This window comes from Trachurus japonicus, chromosome 9, assembly GCF_045865225.1.
Source record: "Trachurus japonicus isolate A0001 chromosome 9, Traja_1.0".
In the NCBI taxonomy this organism is placed as follows: Eukaryota; Metazoa; Chordata; class Actinopteri; order Carangiformes; family Carangidae; genus Trachurus; species Trachurus japonicus.
Window position 1 is genome coordinate 16811710 of NC_140915.1, and position 17947 is coordinate 16829656.

Below are 17947 nucleotides of genomic sequence, written 5' to 3' on the forward strand. Positions count from 1 at the left end.
ATACATGCTTTTGTTTTTTATCACAATCTCTTCCATTTATTTTGTTCATTAATATAAATCAGTGCAAAATCTGTAATAATTCATCTCAGTAAAAGTTAAGTGTTTCATTCTTTCTTTCTTTTTTAGCAGAGAAAGCAAAATAGTGTTGTTTTTAAAAGAAATAGTGGCTGGTTACACAGTCTCAGAGGGGCAGATTAAATAACCATACAACTATTCTGAAGCTGCAGAGGAATGGTATGTGCCTGCAGTCTCATGCTTTGGATGTTGGCCATGATAGATGAACCCATGGCTACCAGAGTTCATCTAACATGAACCTTTTTGGAAAAAAAGTACAAAGAATCCTTCACATGACATGTGCTGCTTTTGGAAAGGTTAGGAGGGGTCAGAGAGGTAGTGTTTTAGTTTGGATTTAGATGGAAATTAATAGGAGAGAGACAAAAGAGGGAGAGAAATACATTTCTTTGAAATACTATGTGACACTTCCTACTTTTAGATTCACAAGCTTGAAAACTGAATAACAGCATGAAACGTCCTTTGACTTCCATCGTCCAGACAAACCTTTAAACTGCATCAGCAGCAGCACATGCTCTTTATTATTCGTATATAAAAAAAATCTAAAGACTATTTCTAACTGTCCAAAAATATATATTCGTCCATATCAAAAGTATTTAGCTTCATTCCATGTAAGGAGCGGAGAGGTTCTGCTAAAAACAGCAGCAACAAAAACACATCAAGAGGTTGATTTCCCACAACGCATTGTAATGGTGTCTACATCCAAAAAGCGAATGTGCATCCTGGTCTCCATTTCCAGCCCTTTTAAAATCTGTGGGAAGATGAAAAAAAGAAAAAAGAAAAAGCCTTAATATAAACAAGTAAATGTAGGTGTGTATTTTATTTAATTTTTGGATCAGGGGGAACATGAAATGAGAAAAGTGCAAACCTCTTCAAAATGTTCAAACGTAATTCCTTCATAGAAATCATCTGGGCCCTGAGACGATACAAAGATTAATTCATCTTTTACTTTTTTTGTACGTGTAGGCGACTGTGAGATTCGACTGCAATCCTTCTCTTACCATGTGGGGCACATTTGTGCTCGCCACTTCCAACATGGCAGCATCTGCTATTGCCTTGGCAGCCTCCAGCCCGATGGCTCCGCTCTTTGACAGAAGCTCCTCTACCACCTTGGATGAGAGCATTAACAGCCTTTAAATCCTCACTGGGGTTTGAACAGCATCAAACTGCTCAGGGCGACACTTCCACACAACAGGAAGAGGCAGGAATAAAAGTAAACCCTCATCAACATCAGCGAACTGCCGCAATAAACAGCGTGGGAGCTGTTCCAGTGTTTATTAGACTGGACGAGTGCCCACTCACTGATGTTTATAAAACTATTTCAAGTCTGTGTGAAAGGAAAATGACTTATAAAGTTGAAGTAGTTGAACCTATTTTTTGTTTTATCAAAATGATGCTGTGATTGTTCCCTAGTTTAAACTCAACAACCAATAAAACCTGAGTCTTTAAACACATCTGTCATCTAATAAAACTACATTGATTGAAATTAAATGTCATAACTTAACTTTTACATCATCACTTCCTCCTTCATATTCTCTTATAATTAGAAAAAAAGTTGAAATTAAGAAATTGAAGTCATTCTCTTTTGTCATGTGTGATCGTATAATGCATTCAAAAAAAATCCTAAGTGGAGTATGAGAGGCATCAAATGTCAAGTGGATCCAATTTCCACACTTACTCTGGTAATTCAAGAGCTCAGTCTGCTGAGGAAACAATAAGATGCAGCTGAAAGCTTTTGAAAAAGCTTTTTCTTTTAATACTTGCCTCAAAGTGAGAATAAACTTTTATTTCCTACTGCAGCAAACAGCCAAAAAAACCAAGCCAAACATTAGCAAAATTTCATGCAATAAAAACTGACAGAACATAAAAAAGAAATACTCATTTATTTATGTCTGCTTGCTGCATGGGTTTCAATTTTTCACTTTAAACATCATCAAAGTGTCACTTGTCGGGTGGTGCCTCATGGTTTCCATCCAGCTGTTTACCTCTGCTGTATAAAAGTCGTCTTACCTTCCTGTACTCGGCCAGAGTGATGGTGCCATCGTTGTCTGTGTCGTGCATGTTGAACAGAACTGGAGGAGACCAAAAAACAAAAGAAGTTAGTGGCTGGAAATGTCAATCATCACCTCACAAGGTCTCTCCAGCAGAGCAGAGGAAGCTGTGATTAGATGAATGTTCACATGGATGTAGAGATAAGAAAGTGAAGTGAGAAATCAGAGGCACTGCTGCCGAATGCCAACAATCACACTGAGGCAACGAAACACCTTTTAAAGTGGTACTACTCTCATTTATGGTGACATTTACATGACTCAGTCCTGTCAGACTATCTCACGGTTAGCACTGCAGTCTGACACTAACAAGGTAAAATACCAATGAGCTTCCTTGGGCAGTGTCCAGTGACATTTTTGACTGTGCTTCCACTGTACTTGGTTGTTGGCCTTGGGTTGGCATTAGATAAAAATCAAGTGCAACTTCCTCAGCACTTGAGTACATGCACAAACATCTGCACAGCAAATACAACAACAAGGAATGAGGCAGTACATCCTTCTTTCATGTTCAGACATCCAGTTTCAGTCATATTCAGTTTTCATTCAAGTTTTTCCTGCTGATGTTTTCTCCACTGTGAGTTGTATCTGTAGTTCAGGTTGGAAAAAGCAGTAGTAAAGCAAAAGAAGTATGTATAGGATGAAGTGAGATGGTGACACAAATATGCATACTGTATATGTGTGTAAGGATTATTGTATTAGTAGTGTGGCTGTGACAGGTTTCCACATAATTTACATTTTCAACGAGGGATGTGGCTGCAATTATAGACACACCTCACTGTTCTAAAATTAGTCAGCTAACCTGCTTCTGTTACTGGCAGCAGTGACGTAAAAATGTTTATCACGGCCTCATCCTCTAACTCATTTTCAGGTCTGCATTCAGCACTGTAACTACACACTGAGTATCATACTTCATTCTATCATAGCTATTCAATCTCAATCTCAATCTCAGTCACTTTATTTGTCCCCAGTGGGGCAATTGCAGCAATGGGGAGCTAAAAGAACATACAATGAAATACAATAACTGCACACATGAGCTCTATTTCAGCTCATGTGTGCAGTTTCAGAGTAACTATGAGACAATTTGGGCATCTACAACTGATCCATTCTACTTGTTGGGGTTTTTGGAGCTGCGGTTGTGGCCCAGGGCCATAAATACCCACAAGCCTCTCCAATGTGATAGTGGACAGCCATGCAGTAAGGAATCTGCAGCCCACACATGCATCCATGCATCATCACGCTCTTTGTGGCAGCTCTGATTTGTTATCTAGGATGGTTGTAAGGTCAGGGAGACACACATGGAGAGACGTACGTCCCAGACAGCTGCAGCACTTGAAGGACTGTTATTTAAAAATAGAGGAAAGTTGACTTACAGCGGAGCTTTTCCTTTCTCAGATCTTGTTTTTCCTCCTCCGTCGTCTTCAGAGTCGGAGGGCGGAAGTGGGACATGACCATGAGGAACTGCTCGAAGCTAATTTCCTCAAAGGAGCCCACCTCGTTTTCATGCTGGTTCCTGGGTGACAGACAGACAGAAGGAATAAACACTATCAAAATAAAAGGATTTCTGAATACATATTCGACAATTGTACTTTTTCTGAAAGTCTACACCAATCCCAGCATCTCTTCAAGGTCCCAAATTGGAAATTTCTGTTCCCTGAAAATGTTGGATTATTGTTTACAGATTCCAGTAAAACCAAAAGAAAAAGGACTGACATATTTCTGCATTTGGTCCCTATACAATAGGTTTCCACTGTGCATATGACTTTTGTGCTCTGGCAACGCCATGTATGCACAAGTTTGTGGTTTGTCAGCATAGTCCTTTCAAAGAATGAGGAAGTGCTGGATTAAAAATATCACTGTCTCCATAAAATAATCAGAGCCATATTTTGTTAATGTATAGCTAATTTACATATCAATTTACAGCACAGTTTCTTTTGAATCAAGACTCAAAGTCCACAAGCGTTATTATCAGCCATCTCAATGCATTAGGCTACTGGCATTTACTAGCCATGTTTGAAGAGCATTGCTTTCATGACAAACAGAGGAAATTACACTAATCACTGGACAGTTTGATTAAACTGCTTTAAACATTTTTCTCAAAACTGATATTAAATCCTTAGTAACAGTGGATCACTGCAGATATTCAGAGGGTGGAGAGACAAACATCTAAAGATCTTAGGAATACCAGCAGGTTTAACTTAGCCTAATGTAGATAGGACAAAGCCTGGCTCTGTAGAAAGCAAATAAAGACAAAAACACCTACAAAGATAACTAATTAACATATTTTCATCAATTACATTCAATTACAACATGAGCAAAAATTAGTTAGCAAGCTGTTTCCTCATATTTTAGCCTCCATGCTAAGCTAAGCAAACTAGATAGTTCCCTTTACTGTAGCCTACAGACTTGAGAGACTTGGGTATCTCAGTGTTGGCAAGAAAAACAATTTGAAACTGATATCATATAATTATAATCTGATAAATTCATTAAATTCTTGTTTTATGAGTTCATTTTTAATGTCAGTGGGCCTATTGATGTTTTATTATCTTTTAACTGATGTCATAATAGTGTTAATGATATAGGCTAGACTCAAATGACCACTGGCTGGAGGGTGAAGAGGGGACAAGAAGACAGCTAAGCGTGGTGTCATTTGGCTGTTCCCACCTTTTATCGAAGAATGCCTCAATAATTTGCTTTCTGATCGGATTATTGGCGAGGGCCGGGATGTTCTCCAAGTTTCCTCTGCTGCAGTGCGACAAGACAAGAAGTCATTACCATAACAGATATCACAGAACAGGGCCAGCATGGTTTCACAGATTGAAATGATAGTGTGTGTTAAACGTTAAATGGGAAGTAACATGAACAGTGTCTTTGTGGTGAACTGTCAGCAGGAACACGTGCTATGCATGACATTTGTTCCCCGTTTCTTTTTTAAAAGGGAATGAACTTGTGATCTTTCACGTGTGCGACTGTTGTCTGTGTTTACATGAATTAATGAGTGTGTGTGTGTGTGTGTGTGTGTGTGTGTGTGTGTACAGTATGTTTCATCTCTGTGTGCTTGATGCATCAACATATTGTATTTGCCTAATGTGCCTGTGTTCACAATATAGTTCAGGCTGCGTGTGACACCATATGTTGCTTGTTTGTGTAATTCATCACCACACAGCCACCGTGCAGGTTGTATTTCAGCTCTTGTGGTGACTGCTACTGTAAAGGTGAAAAATGTCTTTGCTACACACTTGCAGCCTTGTGTGTTTTCATATTTCTGTATATATATATATATATAATTATATTTTACCTGATTGTCTCTTCATTTTCACTCAGCTGCTGGAATCGTTTGTGAAGGTTCTTGATCTGCTCCTCTGAAACTGAAAAGGAGCAAACAGAAGTATGTATGACAATGATACAACCAATTCACACCCATCAACCCGACATGTCCAACTGAAACAATAACAAACCCACATGCAATCCCTCGCTGGATCTCCTTGACTGCAAAGTTACTGCATGCATAGTTAATACCGTGACACTTGTTTTTTATGAAACTGATGGGGTGCAGCTTCATTATCAGTCTAATGGCAAAGCAAACACGGTGCGTAACAGTAGGATTGTCTTTTTATGTCATTTCAAAGAGTTCATTGAATCATTAACTCACTGAGTGGACTAGTGGCCCCATGCGGAAAGGTGTTGACATCCTAATCTGGCTCTCCCTGATCCCATGTCAAGACAAGTTTGACATTTCCAATTGTTTGCGGAAAACACTTGTGAGGTTGTTGTTGTTTTTTGACCTTCTTTCCCTTTTGCAGCGGCTGCTAAGTGGATGTTTGCAGTAGCAGCTGCAAACAGTGTGCACCGATAGACTGCAGAAACATGCTGAGGTGACTGTGTGTGACACTTGCTGCAGATGTTGCACACAATTACTGTGTAGACATGAATGTGTGGCCTGTGCTCTGTCAACAAGAATATATTGTAAATCCATAAATATCTCCCACTGCTGAGCCCAGAGAGAAACAGGGTCAAAGCCCCACCTTGAAGAAGGCCATAAAAAAGCTCAAAGTCTCATCAGTCAATAAAGTGGGACATCACCAGTAAAACCTGGGCTCAGACTGAGGTGTAAACTTTATCCCTGCATGGCACACGCAGAGTTGCACTCTGCATGCCTCTGCACATCAAGGACCTGCTCTTCCTGATTTATACATAGATCTCCACACTTCGGTTGCTGGCTCTACTTTTCTACTTTGGTAAACCTTTTCGTCCACAAATCTGATTGCATTTGTTCAGACAAGGTGTTTTGTTCCACATGATCTCGATCCAGCTGCTTACTGTCTAGACTACGACTATCTGCCTATACGATACAGGAAAACGCTTCTACAATTCACTCATAGACTGGATTGTTTGTGTGGTTTATCATGAAAATAGCTGTCGTTTATGTTAATAGTTTAACCAATCCAAATAACCTAACTACCTGGTGTTGCGCAACGTCACAAATCAATGCATTTATTTATTCAACTAACTTCACGATTCACCTCAGTTGGCTATATGATTTCACATCGCTTGCCAATCAGAGCAGCACTTCACTTCATCTAAATGTTAATTAATAGACCACTCGTAAAAAGTCGATCACAGACTGGAGCGATGATCATCTGGATCACCAAATTATTTCCTTAAAGAACCAAATTCGCCACGGCCACCATAGTTTTCCAAGAACAGAGGATATAAACGGTGTTAAGAAAAGTGCGTCCGATGGATCTCCCCTTCCTCCATTACTTACATCCAGTTTTCTCCTTCAGATCCTTGTACTTGCTCTCGGAGCGCGTCTGTGAAGCTCCCATCGCTGCTCGTTCCGCCGGTGCGTCAGGACGCACGATCTGGTTCGACTGGCTCTACTTTTCTGAGCCGCCGCTGCTTTTAATCGCGCTGCTGTGAGAAACTACAGCCGACATCCTCAAGGTCCTAAATCCATTCAGCCTGTGTGGGTTTACGACCTGCTGAGGAGCCTTGCTCGTGGTTGGTTAGTTCTGCGCAATTTCATTGATAAAGTTCAGTAAAATGAATCAGAGAGAAGCTAGTAAAACTTGAAACGCTTTTATTATTTTTTCTTATTTCCTCAAAGCTCTGTTTCAAGTCAGTGGTTGGTTCCTGTTTTGTTTTTTTACTTTGACAGCTCAGCTCAACCACAATGACGAGCTGTGACATCCTACATGTTTCACTTGTAAATGTACAGAAAAAAAACAAAACATACTCTAGAAATGTGAAAGTTAAACTTTCATAAGTGCATGAAACTTGGTTAAAAGATGGGGAATTAAAAGTAAAAGTCAATTTACAAAGTATTTTCTTTATAATAGTTCCTGTGGCACTGTAACTGGGTTTAGGTTATATGCTGGGGGCTTGTTTGACTGGTGCTGGGTGCAGGGAGGAGAGGAGAGAGGGGAGGGGGGCTGGAATGGGACTCTGAGTAAAGGAGCATTCCTTGGTTTTAGGTAAAGGGAGATTTACAGCAACTGGAAACCCATCCTGAATTTACACATCCACTTTAACAGTTTACCTCAAGCTTGTTGTCCTTTTTCCTTATGGATTATGGCGTCTTCACGTTGTGAGAAATGCGTCCTGATAATAACAATCATCGAGGCTACAATCACTTTAGTGTGAACTTTGTTTTCTTAACAAATGCACTGTGATATTCGGAGCAGCAACAGTAACAGTCTTGCTTGTGTGTTTCCGGTCTTTGGTCATTTCACAGATTTTTCCAGATGTGAAAACCTGACTGTGGCACTCATTTTATTTTCAGTAAATACTGTATTTTGAGTGGATTGTAAATTGAGAATGGGCGACCAGAAATTGATCAGCCTGGGTCGGCAGCGTGTCGAACACAGCTGCTTTGCTACATGGCCATGGCTTGGTGGTTGTTTTGGTCTGAGGCAGGAGCCTGCGCTTGGTTCCCAGAGCCAGGTGTCAGTCTGTGATAGAGCTCCTGCACTGTGCCCAGGGTTTCACTCATGTCCTCTGGGTATCGTGTCTGCAGTTCTTCGTTGGCAACGTAGTGGGTGTCGGCGAACTCGGAGAAGTAGCGTCCCACCTCCGGGTGGCCGATCTCCAGCGGGGCCGAGTGGGGCTCCAGGTTTTCTGAAGAACAACAGAAAAGTGTAACATGCTGATAAGAAATGATGGATATAAGTCAACGTAAATGGAAGAGGAAAGGAAAAAATTCATACAAAACAGTCCAAACTATTATTAACATAAAAATAAAACCAAGTCAGACTGATCATCTCAAATATTTAGCTGATCAACAAAATATCAAATGTGATTCATTCTGGCAACTTGATGGCATCAGTTCCTCCAGAGTGACTGTATGGCAGCCTGTCAAAGTGGTGGAGAGAGAAGAGATGAAACTGACAAACAATGAAAGCTGTGTAACGGCGGTATCAGCAGAGTGAGCAGGTAACCACAGGGGGATATACAGTATGAGTCAGCCTGCGAGGGAGGGGCTTTCTGAAGTGAGTGTATACTTAAAACTTAAGGGAGATGCAGTAACACTAAAGAGTTTACCTGCAACCAGTTTGATTCAATTACAGTGAATTAAAATGGATTAACAGGGAATACATCTAGATCAACATATTATTCTACTTACATAACATTATTTAATGTTACAGAGATGCTTTTGCTTCAAGTGCAAGAAGAAGCTGCAAAATCCAATGAAGCTCATCTCCTAACAGGAAGATCTGTCCAACACTGAACCTTCTCATTTACAACTAGCACATTATACATGTGACAGTGATGTAGTAGTCCCGCCCACAATTAGAGTAGATTGGCTTAATTTGCTCATGTAAAAGTCCATATTGAGTTGAGAGCCTGAAGATTTGAGTAATTACTTCCACTTATCATTCCAACCATCAGTTGCATGAATCCATCTTTAATAGACGTCAGTTTGTTTATACTCCAATTCCTGCCAATTGAAGTGGAGTAAATATTCAATAAGACACTGAGATGCTGCATTGATTGGTTACAATTTTATCCCAAATAACCAGCAAGATTATTAGTGAAATACCTCCTTAGAGCAAGAGTAAACACAATCAATAGCAATATTGACAAAACATAATGTATTTTTCTCTCACTGGCCATTTCCTTTGATTTATTACAAGCTGATGCCTGGAGGGCAGTACTTTCTATCCCAAATGCATTTATCAAACATATACATTTATGAGAAATACATTATTAAAAGGCGTTAAGCCATCCCACTGGTGTGTATGATCCATACCCTGCGCTGCGTAGCGGCACGTTCCATCCTGTACGAGCACGTTGTAGAAAGGTTGGTTGGCCCCGCTGGACAGCTGGTGGACCCTCATGGTGGTGATCCACTCCTGGCTCATGGTGCATTTAGGGTCCCAGCCGTAGATCACACAGTTATACCCCGACCTGGTGGAGGAGGTGGGAAAGAGCAGACATGCTCCAGTGATGCAATATAACAAGTCTGCAGGAGAGGAGCTTTGTTGGACCACGTCATGGTGAAACCCACCTCTTGTGTTTCATGATGAGGCCGACTGAATACTGGACCTCCAGGTGTTCTGGAGCGCTACGCTGCTTCACCTCAGGTGTCACAGGATGTTTCTTGTGCTGGATGTGCTCCAGCGTGTGCTGCACCAGGTAACCCACCGCCCCGTGCTGGGACGGATCCAACGCCTGAATGTGCTGCAGGATGTCCAGCACCTGGGACAGAGGACGAACAGCAATGGACAGTTTGGTTAGATGAAACATGTGACCTCTTGAGTGCAGTTATCGTATGCAACAGGTACCATGTTACAGATTAAACTATTAAAGAGCAGAATAGTCTGTATTTTGTCTCAACATTAAAGAGGAACTATGCAAGTCAGGCCACTTTCCTGCCGTGTTGCTAACCCTCCTCCTGGCCATGTGCATGTGTTAACAACGAAACTGGCGAGAAATCAATCAATAGAGCGGTAGATAACGTTATATATCATATATGAAGTTACGAAGTGTATTTTTGTGTAGTTTAATCTGTCATAAACAAGAGATTGCAGTGCCGCAGAGAAGAAAACTGGGACACCGGGGCGGCGGCTCTGATCTTGCAAGATTGGTTTTCAGCCAAGAGACGCAATAAGTGACACACACGTGGAGGTAGAGAGCCTCCATTCTCCCAGTGACAAGTTAAGACATATTTAACCATCACAATTACTCCAAAGCTGTTAAATTGAGGTAAAAATGTAGCACAGTTAAGCTACAAATCCTGCACAGTTTCTCTTGAAACAACACTGACAAGACAGAACCCCAGTGGAGTTTCACTTTAATGACACTCCATCAATGATTGATCTAAAATCTGATTTCTTCTCAACAGCAGACTGTGTGTCCTGACCTTTTCTGGCCAGATGCCCAGGTGGAAGTAGAGGCGCGCCTGCAGAAGCAGGTACTGGACGTTGTCTGGGTTGATAGTGAGGTAGAGATCCAGAGAGTCTCTCAGCAGCTGGTAGGACTTCTCGTTGCCCTCCCTGACAGAAACCAACGCAGGGCAGGAAATGTAATTAAAACCAGAACTTTGCATTCACGTCTTCATTTAATCTTAGCAGCCAATCAAATGTAATCTAATGTAATCACGTGGTGCTTTCTTTAGTCTTTAGTTCTTTAGTCAGATGACAGGATATAAAGACTTAATTAAAATATTACTCAGGAATCAAAGTGGCTCTCTTGGGTGGTACATCTAAAATGTGGTGCGATACAACAATCATTATCAGCCTGTCCATGTCCCATCCATCAGTCCTCCATCGTCCCTCACTCCTGTCTCCAGGGGAGGAGAGTGAGTAGCAACAGGTGACAGGTAGTTGAGCTTCTCTCACCCTCTCTTGCCGATGTTGAGCAGGTTTCCCACCATCCTGAGCAGCACCTCTGTAGTGCTGATGGCGCTGTAGTAATCTGCCGTCACCTGGTGGCCAATCAGGTACTCGCACTCCTTGGCTGTCAGCTGCTTGCCTTTACCGAAGGCATCGATGTAGACAAAGTCATAGATGTCCTCGCTCCTGCAGGATGTGACAATATTTTTCTATTAGAAAACTTAATAAAACAAGAATGGAAGTTCTTAAGTTCTCAGTGGTGTGGTAGCAATATAATGATTGTAGTGTGGCATTAACTGTAGTTTAGTACAAAGGTCCACTGTTGACTTTGGGAACTAGTATTTGATAAAGATGAAAATTGATACGTTCACAGAGCATGAACAAAACACATCCCCAACAGGAAGTTAAAAGTATCCCTCAGTGTTGCATTTCCTACGGACACAATGTCATGTGTAATGACTCATGAAAGCACAACAGTAAGTCATTATCTCTAAACTTCCTTTATGCATACTACTACTACTTTATAATGTAACTGTAGAAAAAATGTCGATTGAATAGCAATGTTAAAGGGATATTTCAACATTTTGGCAAATCCGCCTAATGCCATGATCCCTATAGTCTTAGGAGTAGGTTCATTACCTTTAATTGTCGGTGCAAGTTGTTTTGAGATAAGTGGGGCAGAGACGTGAGCTTTGCACAGCGTGTGGTATTTCCGGGCTTTCCCTCATCAAACTCATCAAATACACAATCCAACAAATCCAAAACGCTCTCATGGACAAGTTGTGACCTGCACATTCACCACGCTATGAGATAATAACGGAATGTAACGTAACAAGTTGTTTTCCAGGTAAATACGTAACCGGAACTACATTCCCGACACGGCTGCTCGGCAGAGTGTCTTCAAAAGCGAAAGTAGCTCAGAATATTTGCTTCATGTGTCGTAATGTTACATAATTATACATGATTATTTCATAGTGTGGCAAATGTGCAGGTCACAACTTGTCCATGAAAGTGTTTTAGAGTTGTTGGATTGTGTATTTGATGAGTTTGATGAGGGAAACGTAGAAATACCATGAGCCTCCGTTGCGTTAGCTGAGCAGCTCGCGGCTCTGCTCCGCCGATCTAAAAACAGCTTGCACCGACAATGAACCTACTCCAAAACTATAGGGATTATGGCAATGGGCCAATCTGCCAAAATGTTGAAATATCCCTTTAACAGTAATTTTTGGGCTATTTAAAGTCAACGTGTACCCTCTTGGTTTTTGGCACCATCGCAGCAGGAAATGATTCGGAAAGTTGACAGGTTCCAGTTGAACGCCCAGCTTCCGGGCCAACGTCATGTAGAGAACAGAGAGGCTTATGGGAATGCCCGTATGGCGAAGTAGCACCTAAACACAGATCAGAAAGGTGAAGTCAGTTAGATGAAAAAAAAAAAGTTGAGGCTTACACTCAAATTGATATATTTTGCCGAGGGCCTACCTGGTGGATGTAGGAGTTGAGCGGGTTGTAGTAGTCAAACTCGTTGCCTTTGTACTGAAGTTGCTCGTACAGGACAGAGTTTAGGGCGCACACCACCTGCCTCTGCAGATCAAAGTCCTCTACCACCAAACAGTCGCCTGCAGCACATCACAAGAAATTACACTTCATAAGCACTTGGCTGAGAGGAAAATATGGATTTACTGACAGCATTGATTTACTGGTGTTGATTTTTTAAATGTGTTAGTGTGAATACATTTTAGAGAGAAGAAACAGCTAAATATGAGGACAGAAATAGAAAACAATTCCAGTCTCAGAAGGCATTCATTCTTCATCTTCCTATTCTCACCTTGAGCGATGCGCAGGCTGGGGTGGGAGGGGTTCTTGATCCTCAGCATCTTCTTCACTTTTTCTGTGATCTCATCCACTTGGGCCGATATGCTGTCCAGTGTTACATCAGCCAGCGGGTTACAATACTGATCCACTAGTACAGCACCTAGTGGGGTAGAGGGTGAAATGCATTAGGTGGGGCTGCTTCATGCACACAGAGAAAAAGCTGGAAAACAAAAGCTCTTTTTCCCAACAAACATTATAATAATGAACGTTTATTTGTCGCATAAAAGTCCAAAAATATAGTAATAATGAACATTTAAATCAAATGCAATAAACTAAGTGCAAATTACTAAGAAATAAAATTAAGATGTAAAAATTAAAGATAAGATAATGTTATTGTATTATAACAGGAGTCTGTATGATGCCTCACCCTCTAGAGCTGATTGCTGATCTGCAGGCTGCTCCAAGAACGTCTTCAGGCTCCTCAGGATGTTCTGTTGTCTCAGGAAGTATAGGATTTTCTTTGCATAGTACTTCAATGTCAAGCTTTTCCTAACGATGGGTGGAGATTAGAACAACAGAGGCACATTAGTGGCGTGCGACACAAAAGCCTTTCATAATCACAGGAGGATTAAAAAGATCAACACCCAAACCCATTAATGATTGCAAAATGCAGAGTGTGGTAAGTATTTGGAGGGTTTTTACTGCACACGAGCTGTGCCTCTCACCTCTTGTCGGTGTTGAGGATGAAGAGGAGCTCGTCCTCGCAAAAGTGCTCTGGCATCCCGAGTGACTCAATCTCTGCAAAGCTGTCTCCCAGCACCTGGCCAACGCAAGGCTGGGTTACAGATCTCTGGGTTAGTTTTGGGAAAATAGAAAGCTCACATTTTCTTGCACAAACATGATGCGCCTACACTCACAAGAGGCCAGCCAATTCACAGTGGGGGTGACTTTTATGCAAACGATGCGGCTGAAACCAGATCTGATGTAACAACATAAGCATTACTACGATGATGATGATGATGTATTCTTGATTACAAGCGGATTACTCACGACTTCTGTGAAGAATCTCTTTGAGATTGATTCCACCGTCCTCCTTATTTGTATACCGACTCGATGACGTGTTTTGTATTCCCGGAGCCAGTCACAGCTCTCATTCTGACGGTAAAACCTCTGCAGTCTTGGCCATCTGTTGATGGAGGAAGAACAATAGTTATTTCACTAACACTTCTGGCCCCTGCTCAGAATTTGTTTAGCAGGCTTTTGCCTCAAGCATTACACAGTATATCTGCAAAAAGAAACTGCTGCAGACGTGGTTTTATCTTTGCAAGTGGAAAGGCAACTAAGAGAGTAACTCACAGCCCAAAGCCAAGTCAGACAGGAGGAGGGCTTAGCTTTTGGCAGGAGATGCACTCTCCTGCATGTCACAGGCTACATGCAACATTCAAGGTCATACAGTTTAATTTTCGGCTGCTCTGGGTAAAGCTACGTTTAAAATGGCATTTGCATTACTTCTATTTAGATTCAAAAGCTCTGTAGTTGTCTTCGGAGTAGCAGCTTGCCACTGGCCTGGCGCAAAGATGGATTTGGTGCATCAGCAGGATGTCAATGGTTGACAGCTGCCTGTGAGATCGCAGCACACGAGCCGACCTTTAAAGTGCACAACAAGCGATTTAAGGCTTATGCACAAGGCTAATTTTAGGGAGGAAAGGGCAGATCGTTTCGGTTGATAGTGGAGGAAGCGAAAACTCTCGAAGAAACACCATAAAAAAAATAGAAAAAAAATAAAGAAAATCATAGCACCTGAGTTTGTACTGGTGTCCCCAGACCTTGCCCCTTCCATGGCAGACGTCGTGTAGCCGCTTGCAGCAGCAGGAAACGTTACAAATGTCAACGTGTTGCAGGACGGGGAAGCACAGGATGTGTTCGAGCAACTCGGACGGCAGGTCGGTCAGTTTTTTGGTCTGGAGGTCGGAAATAATCCCATTTAGACTTGACTGCCCCTCTCCGGCTACAGACGTCGCCATCTTTACTGTTTACCCCGATTACCTCATTGCTCAGGGGCCGCCCCTTTATGGCGCAGGGGGCCGGGCGGGGGGCGGGGCTTCCGAGGTGTAGAGCCGTGCGATTGGCCGTTCGCTCAAGTGCTAGGGGGAAGATTTGTTGCCTTCAGGATCATCAGAATTTTCCAAACTTTCTTTATTATTAATTTTTAAATACAAAACACAATGGATTTATAATGTTGAATGTATCTCAATATTCTTCAGTAGTAAAAATTAATAAATAAATAACGTACTTGACTTGTTTTCATTAATTTAATTTATTTGTTGGCCCACAATGGTTGCATCTAAAATCAGATTTATTCTCAACAGACATATCTTTTTTTGGGGGGGGAGAAAAGCTGTACAAACTGGCATTTGGTATTCAAAATATCAAAAAATAAAAATAAACAAACAGCAGTTGCCATGGGAACCTATGTAATACCCACTTTCCTATGCAAGCAGGGTATGTTTGTCATCACTAACTGGATTGTATCAATGTTTAACAAAGTGAGGGAAATATCACAAACCATAAAATCTCAATATAATCGATGCTCTCTGCAGTGTATCTATCTTAATACAGTGCTTAACTGTCAAACTATGCCCGTGTGTACTGTTTTGGTGTGCTTTACGGTGTAATTATACAAATTCCGGACCGCCCATGAACGCAGCATTGCCTTGTTTAGATGGATGGCTAACAAACGGCTAGCAGCAGTTAGCCAAAGCTTCAGTTTCAGTCAATGTCCATGCCACAACTTGAGTATTTTTTAACTCTGAAGAAGAGATTTGTTGGACTAATAATTCGTCGGATGCACAGCTATAAACAACAACGGACTTCACAATAAAGATACGTATAAATTAAGCTCGAGTTTAGGGGCTTATATCTGATATGTTCAACTTAGTTTCTATGTAACAGAGCGTTACAGGTTAGCAGCAACACATTAGCTTGTGTGTGTTTGTAAACTTTAACTGTCTGGCAGCGTAACGTAAAATAACAGAAAACTGTTACAAAGCCCAGATTCATAAATAAATTAAATGTCAGTTAAAGTTTTATTGATGAACTTCGATTAAAACTCACTTATAAGCACCTATCCATCGATATCTGATCGGGGCTAACGTTAAAGGATATCATTCAGCTGGACACTAGTCCCATGCACAGCTGCGCCTCTGTTTTGACAACTATGCCCAATGACTCACCTATAGTTTCCAGCAACGAAAACAAAGGATGTGATGCCTCTCTAGTGTGCTTAATAATTTGGAGGAATTAACAACTTTGAATGAACTGAGTAGTTAAGTTTATTAATAGCTATTCACCATGGCAAGTGCCTTAGCGGCGAAGATGGGACTGACCTCCCTGAAGAGAAAACAAGCCAAGAACTTCAACGTGAGGATCTGCACCATGGAGTCAGACATGGAGTTCAGCTGCGAGGTGAGAGTCTGTCATTATAAAGCAATGCCTGGGCTCCAGACTAACTTAAAAAAAAAAAATGTAGCCTATATACTTAGTTATAGGAGCTCAGTGACGCCAAACTTAAAACTTTAGGAGCACAAGCAGAAAATTCACACTGTAAATTGACTTGCAAACCAAATATTCATATTCATTCATGATCCTTACACACGTTGGCCTGCCACCTGTCCTGTAATGACAGATTCTAGATACTTTGAGTCTTCCCTTCTACATTTCACCAGTGTTAAAAAAAATAACAATTTATAGAAAAACCCTGCAAATTTACTGGTTGCACATGTGCAAGTAGATGAAAAATTCACTTGAACTGTCTACAATTTTAGGGACAAAATGTTCCCATTTAGGGGCAAAAGTCTGTAGCCCTGAATGAATGCATAAGTTTATTCAAGTTATTATAGGATAACCTATAAATAGTGGTTTTACTGACAGCACCAGCTCTACCTCTGCTTTGTTACTAACTACAACAGTAAATAACATTCACCTTAATGAAACTATACTAAACCAATATGCACATTGACGGGCGAATCAGGTCGTTGATGGAGAGTTAATAGCAGTGATATCTTCTCAAGATGTGTGAGAGTTTCATTCCCAACAGTAGATGGCAGCAGGTAGCTATGAACCCACACCCAAGAGGTTTTAAACTGTTCTGCAGAAGACCATTTATCTATTACATTTATCTCTGTCGAATGCAGCAAATCAGGAAAATAACAAATCAGTGTGTGTGTGTGTCTGTGTGACTGTGGTGAAAATGCCAAAGAGGAAAAAGTGTGCATCATCCCACATCCTGCAGTTACAGCTAACTAAAGTCATATAATGTTAGTGTCATACTCTGTGTGTTTTATGTCTACAGTGTATTTTGGAGTGTAGTGTATGATTTGGGTGATCATACACAGCAGACCTCAGAGCTATGAAAATGATCTGCAGACACCGTCTCTGTGCTTAATTAGAGAGGAACCCTGCCAAAGTTTGCAGTTAGTAATTACAAAGAGCAGCATGGTCTTAGTTGCAGGTTTGTGTTTTTCTGCCCTGGGGTGATAATTTTATCAATTATGGGTTTTTATAAATAGCATTTAAAAGGGATAGGTCTCAGAGACTAACCATAGGAACTCTGTGATTGGCCCCCGAGTCGCCCTCCCTGCTGCATGGCGGAGCTGATATCCTAATTTCTTGCCATTTTTAGTTTTTTTTTTCTACATTTTTTTCCCCCCTCTGAACCAACCTTGAATACTCTTGACAGCAGCTTCCTTCCACCAGGAGTTAGCTCAGAGGCTACAGATGAAAGCTATCTAAATTGGATATGTGTACATCATGTACCTCCCCCCTAGCTCTCGGCTGCACGAGGACAACATGTGTGTGTGTGTGTGTGTGTGTGTGGTTCCCAGCTTTGAAGCAGACACCAAGTTCATGATGGAAATAGCGGTATGTCTGGATTTGGGAGACATATCATGTTATGAATGGCTTTCAGCGTTTAACCTTATAAAGAATTAAGTGCTTCCGTTCCCCGTGCTAATACATATAAATTAGTGGCAGTCACTGAATGATTTGAATGATTCTGTCAAAATTTAAGCTCACAGACTGAATTTTTATTAAGTGTGTTTTTTTTTTAGGTTAGAATTTTTTGTATGCTGCAAGATCACACCTTTAAAGTGATAGTTCAACATTTTGGCAAATTGGCCCATT

General features: G+C 41.2%; 3 protein-coding genes across 6 annotated transcripts in view; 1 reads left to right on the top strand and 2 right to left on the bottom strand.

The window, feature by feature from the left end:
- Positions 1-145: 145 nt before the first annotated feature.
- tesca (tescalcin a) lies at positions 146-7043 on the bottom strand. Its single transcript, XM_085786278.1, has 8 exons — positions 6886-7043; positions 5416-5485; positions 4782-4862; positions 3491-3630; positions 2083-2144; positions 1074-1181; positions 941-988; positions 146-823 (listed from the first exon to the last, which is right to left on the bottom strand). The coding sequence occupies exons 1-8, from the start codon at positions 6944-6946 to the stop codon at positions 731-733; spliced, it is 663 nt and encodes a 220-aa protein (XP_085642404.1). The 5' UTR covers positions 6947-7043; the 3' UTR covers positions 146-730.
- Positions 7044-7183: 140 nt separating this feature from the next.
- fbxo21 (F-box protein 21) lies at positions 7184-14810 on the bottom strand. 3 transcript variants are annotated; one of them, XM_085786277.1, is made up of 12 exons: positions 14567-14810; positions 13817-13952; positions 13492-13586; positions 13194-13315; positions 12780-12926; positions 12434-12570; positions 12206-12342; positions 10961-11140; positions 10483-10615; positions 9628-9818; positions 9370-9527; positions 7184-8237 (listed from the first exon to the last, which is right to left on the bottom strand). In XM_085786277.1, exons 1-12 carry the CDS (start codon positions 14788-14790, stop codon positions 7996-7998), a joined length of 1902 nt encoding a protein of 633 aa, XP_085642403.1. In that variant the 5' UTR covers positions 14791-14810; the 3' UTR covers positions 7184-7995. The 3 variants fall into 3 exon arrangements, with proteins under 3 accessions (XP_085642403.1, XP_085642401.1, XP_085642402.1); XM_085786275.1 differs by having other exon boundaries at positions 13492-13601; XM_085786276.1 differs by having other exon boundaries at positions 7781-8237; positions 10961-11137; positions 13492-13601.
- A 667-nt stretch (positions 14811-15477) lies between these two features.
- The window catches only part of nf2a (NF2, moesin-ezrin-radixin like (MERLIN) tumor suppressor a), a 32717-nt gene continuing 30247 nt past the window's right edge, over positions 15478-17947 (top strand). Inside the window, exon 1 of one of the 2 annotated variants that reach the window (XM_085786280.1) lies at positions 15478-16231. In XM_085786280.1, the coding sequence (XP_085642406.1) occupies positions 16118-16231 (114 nt within the window). In that variant the 5' untranslated portion in view covers positions 15478-16117. Of the gene's footprint in view, positions 16238-17947 lie in introns of both variants that reach the window. The other variant, XM_085786281.1, reaches the window with a different exon arrangement.

Bases quoted from the DNA above. Each gene is read 5' to 3' on its own strand.
- tesca (XM_085786278.1), bottom strand. From the start codon at position 6,946: ATGGGAGCTTCACAGACGCGCTCCGAGAGCAAGTACAAGGATCTGAAG. The intron at 3,631-4,781 runs GTGGGAACAGCC...TCTGTCACCCAG, and splicing joins GAGGCATTCTTCGATAAAAG to GAACCAGCATGAAAACGAGG. The intron at 1,182-2,082 runs GTAAGACGACTT...CTCTCATCCAAG, and splicing joins CTCTGGCCGAGTACAGGAAG to GTGGTAGAGGAGCTTCTGTC.
- fbxo21 (XM_085786275.1), bottom strand. From the start codon at position 14,790: ATGGCGACGTCTGTAGCCGGAGAGGGGCAGTCAAGTCTAAATGGGATT. The intron at 13,316-13,491 runs GTGAGAGGCACA...ACCCATCGTTAG, and splicing joins ATCCTCAACACCGACAAGAG to GAAAAGCTTGACATTGAAGT. The intron at 9,528-9,627 runs GTGGGTTTCACC...CTCCTCCACCAG, and splicing joins CTCATCATGAAACACAAGAG to GTCGGGGTATAACTGTGTGA.